We start from the raw sequence: 12,361 nt of genomic DNA, 5'->3' as shown, positions 1-12,361 counted from the left end.
TTTAAACATATAACTTATGTAATATATACCTTGTAAATCACCAATTTTTATATCGCTCTCATCATTGTCTACTTTATTTACATTTTTATTACTAGATATTATATTGAATGCAAACTCGTGTTTATCTGAAATACATAAATAAAAGTTAATGAAATAGAAGTAAAACAGATTGACATCAGAAAAAACTCAATAGGTTTACATTGGCAAAAGCTCAGAGATGATATAGTTAATTTTAAAGAAAAAAGTAGTTTTGTTATTATATTTCATACATATTATAAAGAAATATTAAAATACAATAGCATTCAAACATATAACTTGTGTAATAAATACCTTGTGAATCAACAATTTTTAGATCGCTGTCATCATTCGCCAAACTGTCTAATATATCTGCACTTTCATTAGCAGACATTATGTTAAATGTCAAGTCACGTTTTTCTGAAATGCATATATAAAGTTAATAAAACAAGAGTAAAACACATTAATATCAGAAAAGATTCGATAGATATAAATCAATAGATATAATCTATATATATAGATTAGAAGTAATATCAATAAATATAATAGATAACACTGTCCCACAAATTAAAAATTTTTAAAAAAATTTTTTGTCGTTAAAAATGAAACCGTTAATGAAATTGCTCTATCACGTCACATTTTGAGATACTTTAGCTCAAAAATAATCTCAGTTTACTTTAGATCAATATTATTAATTTTAGACTTACCTTCAATTTCTGTTTCAGTCATGTTTGATGAGAAGAGCACTGGTGCAGTTTTCATAAGATGCGGTGCAATATTAAGGATATCAGGATCAACGTTTGTGTCTGCTTCCTGTGGTCCTCCACCAGTTGCGAGGCGTGATTGTTTCTCTTTGGTTAAGGCATCTCTTTGAGTTTGCTTTAAGTTTCCCCACAATTTTTTTAACTGTTGCACATTTCTCTGTAACCATAATTTTGTATAACAATGTATTAAAGCATATATTATATTAGAATTATAGTTCTTACCTCTTGAGAAATTAATGTTGATTCGTTATATTCTTCACATATGTTATTCCATGCGATATCTTTATCTTTTAATGTTGTAGCATCACTTTTCTTTATTTCTATTACATTTTTATATTTTTCAAGTATTAGTAAAAATACTTTTCTCTCCATCAACGTATAATGTTTGTTTTTACTTGAACTAGGCTTCTCTGTGCATGACATTATCTGTAAATAATACAATATTTAAATATAAAAATGATTAAATGAGATTTAAATAAATATCACTTTATATTTGTCCAACTAAAATATAATTAAAAATATGGAAATAATCTTAAGATTCAGTAAATTAAAAATAATATTTGATTACAAATTGACATGCATTACATAAACCGTGCGTGATCAAGAGACACGGTAGTGTCTCGCGCCAAGTACACGCGGAGCGAGACCGACCGTGACTCTTTTACGCGACGCGACGGGTTGCGAGTACCCGAGATGTTGAGATCTCGATAACGAGTGAACGGATCAAGTTCTAAGTAGGCTTGATCGATAGCTTGGGGTCCAATTAGGGGGGGGGGGGGTTTCTCTCATAATATTCCGCTACGTGCCTTACGAGCGGAGATATTGCAACGCAAAGTCCAAATGTAAAAATTTATTTTTAAGATACTCCTCCTCCTAACGCTCTCATTCAATATTATTATGATTATCAGAGAAACGTCCCTTTCACTTTTTCGACGCTGGCGGCGCAGGTATCGCCAGTTTCGATATCGCGCGCGTATTTCAAAATTAGGTCGATAAAATTATCGGTCAGGAGGAAGATTTCTATTTAAGTAAAAATTAGGTATATATATAATAAATATTGAGTCAACGGAAAAGTAGGTTCTCTATGCTTGGCAGAAAGTGCCGCTAGGGAATTTTTAAGTCGATTCTTATGAATCAAGCTTGAATTTGATGTCTATGTATCCCAGGTTGCCGATGACAAGGTCCAGATAGTGCGCTTTATAGTTTTCGGTGTCCAGGTGTAATAATACGTTGAATTCGATGTCTACGTGTCCCAGGTTGCTGATGACGAGGTCCACATAGTGCGCTCCGTAGTTTTTGGTGTCTACGTGTATTAATATCTTGAATTCGATGTCCACGTGTCCCAGGTTGCCGATGACGGGATCCAGATAATGCGCTTCATAGATTTCGGTGTCCAGGTGAATAATACGTTGAATTCGATGTCTACGTGTCCCAGGTTGCCGATGACGAGGTCCACATAGTGCGCTCCGTAGTTTTTGGTGTCTACGTCTATTAATATCTTGAATTCGATGTCCACGTGTCCCAGGTTGCCGATGACAAGATCCAGATAGTGCGCTTCATAGTTTTCGGTGTCCAGGTGAATCGTACGTTGAATTCGATGTCCACGTGTCCCACGTTGCCGATGACGAGGTCCACACAGTGCGCTTCGTAGTTTTCGGTGTCCAGGTGTAATCGTACGTTGAATTCGATGTCTAGGTGTCCCAGGTTGCCGATGACGAGGTCCACATAGTGCGCTCCGTAGTTTTCGGTGTCTACGTGTATTAATACCTTGAATTCGATGTCCACGTGTCCCAGGTTGCCGATGACGAGGTCCACACAGTGCGCTTCGTAGTTTTCGGTGTCCAGGTGTAATAATACGTTGAATTCGATGTTCACGTGTCCCAGGTTGCCGATGACGAGGTCCACACAGTGCGCTTCGTAGTTTTCGGTGTCCAGGTGTAATAATACGTTGAATTCGATGTTCACGTGTCCCAGGTTGCCGATGACGAGGTCCACACAGTGCGCTTCGTAGTTTTCGGTGTCCAGGTGTAATCGTACGTTGAATGCGATGTCTAGGTGTCCCAGGTTGCCGATGACAAGGTCCACATAGTGCGCTCCGTAGTTTTCGGTGTCTACGTGTATTAATATTTTGAATTCGATGTCCACGTATCCCAGGTGGCCGATGACGGGATTCAGATAGTGCGCTTCATAGTTTCCGGTGTCCAGGTGTAATCGTACGTTGAATTTGATGTCTACGTGTCCCAGGTTGCCGATGACGAGGTCCACATAGTGCGCTTCGTAGTTTTCGGTGTCCAGGTGTAATAATATGTTGAATTCAATGTTTAGGTGTCCCAGGTTGCCGATGACAAGGTCCACATATTGCGCTCCGTAGTTTTCGGTGTCTACGTGTATTAATACCTTGAAATTGATGTCTAGGTGTCCCAGGTTGCTGATGACGAGGTCCACATAGTGCGCTTCATAGTTTTTGGTGTCTAGGTGTATTAATAACTTTAAATCTGAATGGGTGCGTTCAGCCGATACTCCGCTAGCCTAGCAATCGTGAGCAGTTGCTCGTTTTTGCTCGTTTCTTCTCTTTTTAATCCAGTAAGTCAAAAAAGAGGAAACGAGCGAAAACAAGCGACTGCTCACGATTGCTAGGCTAGCAAAGTATCGGCTGAACGCACCCAATGTAGGACACGTAGATATCGAATTCGAGGTATTAATACATGTAGACACCGAAAACTACGAAGCGCACTATGTGGACCTCGTCATCGGCAACTTGGAACACGTGGCCATCAAATTCAAGGTATTAATACACCTGGACACCGAAAACTATAGAGCGCGCTATGTGGACCTCGTCATCGGCAACCTGGGACACCTAAACATTGAATTCAAGCTTGATTCATAAAAATCGACTTAAAATTTCCCTAGCGGCAGAATTAAAATTATGTCATGACATAATAAAAATCGCTGAATTAAAATTATGTCTAGACATAATAAAAATTGGACAAAAATTATGTTTAGACATAATAAAAATTGGATGAATTAAAATTATGTCTGACGTAAAAATAATTATCAAAAATATCGATACCTGAAGATATCGGTACATATACAGTTGCGAACAACATTCAGTAAGACACGCAAGTAAAAATAAATAAAGAATTTTACAGTTAACGACTTATTAACATTAATCATGCTTTATTGCGATTATGTTTTATGTTGAAATTGAAAAATATATACAAGGTGTACAACTAAAAGGGTTACAGATTATTATTTTTAAAAAACTGAGCAAAATATTAAATTGTTGTTTTTTTTAGAAATAATAGTCCGTAACACTTTTAGCTTCATACCTTGTATTATATACGGTTTATGAAATTATAAGATATATTGTTTATAAGATTAAGTTGCGTAACACTACAAAAAGGCGTGATATCCGTACAAAATTACCTTTTTAAAAAAAAAGGTAAAATGAGCGCCAAGTACACACATAATAGTGTATATGTATTATGTTGTTACCCTGTTATGTTGTTACCTCGAAAAAAACAAAGTGGTAGTATTATACCTCCAAATAGCTTTATCCTGTACATACTGTTTATACAATGCGTAATATACTACAAAAAGGCGTTTTAACCGCACAAAATTACCTTTTTTAAAAAAAGGTAAAAAAAGGCGCCAAGTACACGTATAGTAGTGTATATGTTGTTACCTAAAAAAAAAAAGAAAGTGGTAGTATTATACCTCGAAAAAACCTAAGTAACAAGTGGTAGATCTTTATATCTCAAAAAATCTCGAAAAAATCTAAGCAATAGTATCTTTATTTCCGAAAAATTATAACCCAAGTGATACACGTCACAAAATTATGTTAGCTTATCAAAAAGAAGAGTCGCGCTTCAAGTGATCTATTACAATTACAAAAAAGAAATGATATCTCTTTAAGTTAGAGCGCCAATTACAGAGAGAACATGTATATTGCCTCAAAAAATAATTGTTGCACTACATTGAAAAATCTTTACATTGTGTCAATTAGAAAAGAATGTATAATAACAATTTTATAAGATTAAAAAATTTTATTTAAATTTAACAAGGGAATACAAGATATTTAAATACAAAGTTATTTACATGTGTATTTTTTAATGGCCACAAAGAATTACAGAAGTAACAGTACAAAATAAAAATATTTTATTAAAATACATAAATTTTTCTTGTAAAAAAACTTGGCGCTGCTAGACCTCAAAATTTTAAATAAATAAATAAACTTATTCTATACTTAATTATAAGCCGCATTATCCGCCGTCCGCGTAGTCACGCACACCCATATCACTCACTCCCACATCCACGCTGATAATCATTTAATATTACTCCCATTGTATTTTTCTCTGAATTATTTTTATTTATTGTTGTTTTTATTTATTTAAAAGGTCTAGCAGCGCCAAGTTTTTTTACAAGAAAAATTTATGTATTTTAATAAAATATTTTTATTTTGTACTGTTACTTCTGTAATTCTTTGTGGCCATTAAAAAATACACATGTAAATAACTTTGTATTTAAATATCTTGTATTCCCTTGTTAAATTTAAATAAAATTTTTTAATCTTATAAAATTGTTATTATACATTCTTTTCTAATTGACACAATGTAAAGATTTTTCAATGTAGTGCAACAATTATTTTTTGAGGCAATATACATGTTCTCTCTGTAATTGGCGCTCTAATTATCAACTTACGTGAACAACAGGTAGGAGGTGTCAATCCTGTGGAATATACAAGATCAAGAGCGTGTGCAACAGGCCCTGTATTCCGAGTGACTTTCACCGAAATCCACGAAATCCTCGGTCCTTCGTATTACAATGTGCAAAAGAATGAGTGTGTTGAGCGGTAGTCGAGATTCTCGATCCTTCTACTTAGGTTATGGTACAGAAAATGCAATGTTCCACCGAAATCCTCGGTCCTTCGTATCACGAATATCACGATGTGCAAAAAATGAGGGTGTCGAGCGGTAGTCGAAATTCTCGATTCTTCTACTTAGGTTATGGTGCGGACACAGAAAAATGCAATGTTCCACTGAAATCTTCGGTCCTTCGATCGTATCACGTTGTGCGAAAGAATGAGGGTGTCGAGCGATACAAGATTCTTGATCCTTCTACTTAAGTCATGGTGCAGATACAGAAGAATGCAATGTTCTCATTGGTGGAACGTACAGAAATATCACGGAAACAGCCGATTCCTAAATAAGCACTATTTTAAGCATATCTTCGCGAAGTTGACTCTAAATCAAATAAGAACTTCTTAGGCAAAAACTTCTTCGCAAAGACCGTCTTATTTCGTCACTATGAAATGTAGCATCCTCGAGATGATCTGATTTGGATAAGACGGTCTTCATCAAGGCAGTCTTAAGTACTGTTTTGAGAACGGACTATGAATACCGCCCTAGGTATCGCGTTTATGTAGAATTTTTGGCGCTGAAATTCACACGGTATGTCGGGAGTGATGGAAGTCATTAAGTCTTTAAGATAACGCACCTGTTGTTTTTTAAGTCCTGCCACATTCGTCTTTACAATCCATTTTTCTAACAAAAATTTCATTACCCCACAATACAACAGATGCATGGAATCAATAACGATAGAATTAATCACATTAAAATCTGGCAATTGCAACAATGCTGACTCTACATTTTCTTTATGATGTTCTGGCTGTTTTTTCTGTAAAAAAGATTCTTTACTTCGCTTTCTACTATTCATCTCAGGATAAACCCTTTTAACCGAACGTTTTTTTCTTACAGATATCCTCTTGGTTGTACATCTCTCGCAAGCAAAAAAAGAATTCGGTGGTTTGCAACATTTTATAAATGCTCTCGCGGGACTGTCTGCAATTATAGCATTAATTTTAAAAGAATATCTTGTCCCGTGTAATTCAATGCCATTATTTATTAAGTGTTTTGCTTCTTCAACAAAATCATGAAGATAATCATTGCTACTTCGTGGTTTGGAATCCCCACAAAATATACCTGCGACAAAAGGTTTACAATCGTATTTTGGGTGACAGATTTTAACACTTATTGGCCACACTTGAATTTGAGAATTTTGATATATTTGCATTCCGTCTATATGAATAAATACAGGAATTTCATCTTCACTATACGCATCAGGCGAAATTATTTTTTCCAACCCGTTCTGAATTCCTAGATACATGTATGCTCCCTCAGTTTCCCGATTACTAAACATTACTTGCAAAACCCGACTATGTTTTGTGCTTAATAAAGTCTGAGCTGTTTGAGGTAAGGATGTATGTCCCTCTTCCCTCAATATGAATAGTAACTCTGAAACTACATTTAACCGTAAGGTATCTAAATTTCGCAAAGTCCATTGCTTGATTTTTTCATTAATAGGTGTTTGCGATGTAGGTGAGTCATTGAGCAATGCTCTTACAGAATCACTGACATCGGATAATTGATCTATATTCTCTTCGTTATTAACAGTATAATTACTAGTGCTTGCCTCGTTACTAATAATATTTAATTGACTTTCATTACAACCGCTTTTATTTGACAAATTGTCTGCATCTATTATCTCTCCGTTACTAATAGTATATATGCTACTGCTTGCTTCGTTATTAGTACTTTTTTCTTTTTCGTAATCTTTACTTTCGTTCATACTCATACACCCTGTCCTTAATTCGCGATACTTTTTAACTTTATAATAATGCGACATATTCTCCACGTATATTCTTACCTCTACAAATTCAATCAGAACGGTAACAGGAACTAATAAAATATTTATTTTGAACGTGACTGGCAGGGGGAGGGGGGACTACTAGTGATAGGCAGCAACAAATGCGATCAATCAAACGTTCACTGCACGAAATGTTCAGCTCCTGCGAAAGAAACAATGGTATTAATTTTGAGACTTTAATTGCATCTCTTAATAATTTCATTTTTGTCACATGTACTTTCATTAATTGCCTTTTAAAAAACGTAACGTAACGAACATTCTTGTACGGGAGCCCTAAAAATGATAAAAATGCGACATATTATCTACTTATAGTTTTACGTACCAATGACACAATACGGGTTAAGTTTCAAAGGCGGCTACAAAGAATGAGACAGGATCCTCGAAGATGATGAGAGTGATCTTGGTCGAGGATGAGAAGCAAACGCAAGATCACTCAACGATACGCAATGATCTTCACCAAATGTTCACGTTACTGCTGCGGAAAAGACGACGGCATTTACTTCGAGGCTTCAATTGCGTTTTATTAATTTCACGTCACATACACTCATTTTCGTACGCGCGTCACTCCTTCCCCTTTACACGGAATCACGGTCTTACACGTTACTCGCACGGGATACCTCTTTTTACAATTACAATGCGGCGTATTTTTCAAATATATTTTTACTCACGAATACAGCGTAAAAAGCCGACTGCACAGAACGAAACAGGCATTTACTTCGAGGCTTCAATTGCGTTTTATTAATTTCACTCACGTCACATACACTCATTTTCGTACGCGCGTCACCCCTTCCCCTTTACACGGAATCACGGTCTTGCACCGTGTCTTACACGTTACTCGCACGGGATACCTCTTTTTACAATTACAATGCGGCGTATTTTTCAAGTATATTTTTACTCACGAATACAGCGTAAAAACCCGACTGCACAGAACAAAACAGGCATTTATTTCGAGGCTTTAATTGTGCGTTTTATTAATTTCACTCACGTTACATACTCATTTTCGTACGCATGTGACCCCCTCCCCCTTTACACGGAATCACGATCTTACACGTTACTCGCACGGGATATCTCTTTTTACAATTACAATGCGGCGTGATTTCAAGAATATTTATACTCACCTTGAGTGCAGCGTAAAAAGCCGACGCACAAAACAGGCTCGAAGTCACTCTCTTACGATACGCAATAACACGGTCACTATATCAAACGTTCACACAATCTGCTCTGCAGCGCAAGAGGCAAGAGGCAACGGCATCGATGCTATCCGGACTGCATTTGTTTTTGCACGCGCGCCACGCGGTTACCACGCGCGCGAGAGAAGAGGTGCGTTCGGAAACATCACTCGACTGTCCTCGTGTATCATTAGGCGTGTTCAACAGAACAAACCGCTTAGTAGCAATCGAACGTGATTTATATATATATATATATATATATATATATATATATATATAAATGTAACAGTAGTTATAATATATAACAGCTGCTACATTTATATATGATTATACATGCGCAAATTTTTCTCATTTCCTTAAAAACTTCACTTTTTATAAAAAATACAATCCAAAAATAATCTTTTTAATTATTTTTAGATTCTTCTTTTTATGATTTTACATACACAGATTCCTCCTCCTTGCGTCGTTTTCCTCAGTGCTGAGGGTTGTGACTCCTTCCTGGAATAATCTTCCGTCTCACGACATTCCGCCAGCTGATTCGGTCCTGGGCGGTGTGGAGGGCCTCATGCATGGTGGTGTCGAGTGTAGTGCGTATCTGATCGGCCCAGCGTGTAGGGCTACGCCTCCTCGGTCTTTTTCCTTCCATCTTGCCAGTCACCATCAACTTTTCCAAGTTGTCATCGCTCCTCCTGGCGATGTGGCCGAAGTATTCAAGTATCCTCCGTAGGCAGATAGTAGAAAGTCTCGCTGTTATACTTAGCTCACGCAGGATAGATGCGTTGGTCCGGTGTGCCGTCCAGGGAATGCGCAGCATCCTCCTCCAGCACCACATCTCAAAGGCGTCAATACGTTTGCGGTCGTTCGCCCTTAGAGTCCAGGTTTCAGCGCCGTACGCGAATATCGAGAACACCAAGGTGCGCACGAGCCTGGCCTTGGTTTTTACGGAGATGTTCTTGGCCGCCCAAATTCCATGCAGCTGTGACATTGCGTTCTTTGCCATTCCGATTCGCTTGCGTATCTCCGCTTCACACGAGCCGTTGTTGCTGATGGTAGAGCCCAGATAGTTGAAGCTCTCCACTACCTCCAGGCTGTGAACTCCGGTGAGCTCCAGCTTGTTAAAACGGTCCACAACCATGATTTTGGTCTTGGATCTGTTTATAGTAAGCCCCATTTCGTTGCTAACCTCTTCCATTCTGCTCAGCAGGGCAACCATTTCGGCCTCTGTCGCGGCAAGGAGTGTGGTATCGTCGGCGTAACGTAGGTTGGTGATTTTTACGCCTCCAATAGTGACTCCACCCTCCCATTTTTCGCAGGTTCGCCTCATTATGTATTCCCCGTAAACGTTGAACAAGATGGGGGACAGTATGCAGCCCTGGCGCACACCCTTTCCGAAGCTGAATGGTCCCGATGTCGTTTTATCTACCCTCACAACTCTCCGACTGCTGTAATATAGGGTGCAGAGTAGTGCCGTTAAATGCTGCGGCACCCCTAACTTTGTTAGTATTCCCCACAGGCAACGCCAGTCGACACAGTCGAAAGCCTTACAGTAGTCGACGAAGCACATTATTACTGGTGTGTCGAATTCATAGGACTTCTCAATGACTTGTCTGATGTTAAGGATCTGTTCACGGGTCCCCCTCCCCCTGACAAAGCCCGCCTGTTCTTGCGGGATCTGCCAGTCTAAAAAGTGCCGGATTCGGTTGTTGATAATATAGAGCAATATTTTGCTGGCGTGGGAGATTAGGGATAAGGTGCGATAGTTATCGCACCTCTTGGTCGATCCTTTTTTGTGTAATGGTAGGATGACCGATTCTGTCCAATCTTGGGGCCATTCCCCGTGCTGCCAGATGTGATTGCAGATCGCGTGCAGCGTGTCAATCCCCGTCTCGCCCAGAGCCTTCAGGACTTCTGCCGTTATTTGATCTGGTCCTGGTGCTTTCTTGTCCTTGAGTGAACGTAAGGCCTCTGTTATTTTGGAGCGAAGAATGGATGGCTCCTTATCTATTCCGCTCCATTCAGGTTGACGATCGAATGAGTTGCGGGGGTTTTTGTACAGTTGTTCGCAATAACAGCGCCATCTTTCCGCGATTTTATCTAATTCGTGCAATGGGTTCCCGTCAGCGTCTTCAATAACCCATGACTTAGATTTAAATTGCTTGGAGAGTACACGGACTTTCTTGAAGAGGTCTGAGGTTTGTAACCTGTGTGAGTGGTTTTCAATGTCGCCGCATATGCCCTCTATGAAGTTGTTTTTGTCTTGTCGGCAACACTTCTTAATGATCTTGCAGAGGGCCGTGTATTCTGCCATCGTCTGTGGATTCCTTAGGCCCTTCATTTTTATGTCCTTCCTTAGCTGTATGAGCTCCCAGGTGTGGTCAGTAATCCATGACTTCTTCCTACTGCCAGTGCTCCTATTTTTAGTTATATGGTCCAGTGTATCACAAATGTGGCCTTTAAGAAGCCCCCATCGTGTCTTGGCGTCCGCGTCCGCGGCGGACTCTCTTTTAGTTTTGTCTCCACGATGCCCTTGAAGAGTGACCGTTCTGGGGACTCCAGGCGCCCAGGCTTTTGTGGTGGGTTCCTTCTAGACACTTTCAAGCAAATGGAGAAGTTCGCGACGAGCAAGTTATGATCAGAGCCGCAATCAGCTACGGGGAAGGTCTTAACGTTAGTTACTGAGGTTTTCCAGCGCGTGTCCAAAATGATGTAATCTATTTGATTTCTAAATCGGTCGCCCGGGAATCTCCACGTGTAGAGTCGTCTGGGATGATGCATGAAGCGCGTGTTCATGATGCTCAGCTTCCTGCCTGTACAGAAGTCGATGAGTCTCGCACCGCGTTCATTTCTCTCACCAAGTCCATATTTGCCAACAGTGTTCTTGAACACGAACACAGATTAGACAAGAGAAAAAAAACATATACGGACACATTATATATATATAAATATAATTATATATATATTTATATGTTTTCATATAAAAAATTTTTTAACGGGTATTATACGCAGCGTGTTCAATTTTTCTTCAAAACCTGACCTATAATTGTAAGCCTAGCGTTACAATGGGAGCTTTCCAGTAAGCGACACAAGTCGACACAAGTATCGTTTTGTCTTTGTTACTCATTGCCAAAAAAAGAAAGATAAAACGACGTTTGTGTTGACTTGTACGTGTCGCTTGCTGGAAAGCTCCCATAGTCTTCATTGAATTTTTCACTATACATATTTTGATTTCAATTTTGTAATTGTTGATGTTGATATTATCATCGCCGCTATTATACAGGCCTATTTTAAATGTTCACCTCGAATATCTTATTTTCTGCGTTTTTTATGAAAAAATGTTCCAGACAAAAATTGTATAATTTCAAAAGAGACATAAAATGGTGGCAATGAACTGACCTTGGATAGTTGTTTGAAGGTCACGTGAACGTCACCTTTAATTTCTTAAATAGAACCCTCTATTCTTTTATTACATATTCTTGTAGCCCTTATCGTGACGTTTTCAAAACACTATAATAGAGCTCTCTTTCGTTAACAATTCCTTGAGATATTTTAAACTTTGTTGTGATATTTATAAAATATCTATCCGTTTAGGACTACATGATGTACTAAATCCCACTGTGCAACCTCCCTATGATGTACATCGGATAACACTAATGCCAGCGGTGTCTATGTTTTATTTAAAACATTTTTTAAGAAAACACAAAGTTTTTG

General features: G+C 38.4%; 1 protein-coding gene and 1 long non-coding RNA gene across 2 annotated transcripts in view; both read right to left on the bottom strand.

The window, feature by feature from the left end:
* Window positions 1-5,620, bottom strand: part of LOC143894879 (uncharacterized) — a 6,146-nt gene extending 526 nt beyond the window's left edge. Inside the window, exons 1-5 of the mRNA XM_077401551.1 lie at window positions 5,481-5,620; window positions 1,002-1,205; window positions 723-936; window positions 331-435; window positions 30-125 (exon numbers count right to left, since the gene is read on the bottom strand). Coding sequence (XP_077257677.1) covers window positions 30-125; window positions 331-435; window positions 723-936; window positions 1,002-1,202 — 616 coding nt within the window. The 5' untranslated portion in view covers window positions 1,203-1,205; window positions 5,481-5,620. The remainder of the gene's footprint in view (window positions 1-29; window positions 126-330; window positions 436-722; window positions 937-1,001; window positions 1,206-5,480) is intronic.
* A 906-nt stretch (window positions 5,621-6,526) lies between these two features.
* Window positions 6,527-8,830, bottom strand: LOC143894880 (uncharacterized). Its single transcript, XR_013256196.1, has 3 exons — window positions 8,603-8,830; window positions 7,807-7,959; window positions 6,527-7,626 (listed from the first exon to the last, which is right to left on the bottom strand). It is a non-coding gene; the product is annotated as an uncharacterized LOC143894880 (long non-coding RNA).
* Between the last annotated feature and the right edge of the window lie 3,531 nt (window positions 8,831-12,361).

This window comes from Temnothorax americanus, unplaced genomic scaffold, assembly GCF_048541705.1.
Source record: "Temnothorax americanus isolate GAGA-0224 unplaced genomic scaffold, ASM4854170v1 Scaffold146, whole genome shotgun sequence".
Taxonomy (NCBI): Eukaryota; Metazoa; Arthropoda; class Insecta; order Hymenoptera; family Formicidae; genus Temnothorax; species Temnothorax americanus.
Note: the sequence above shows the minus strand (reverse complement) of the source record. Positions and strands in the feature narration are given on the sequence as shown.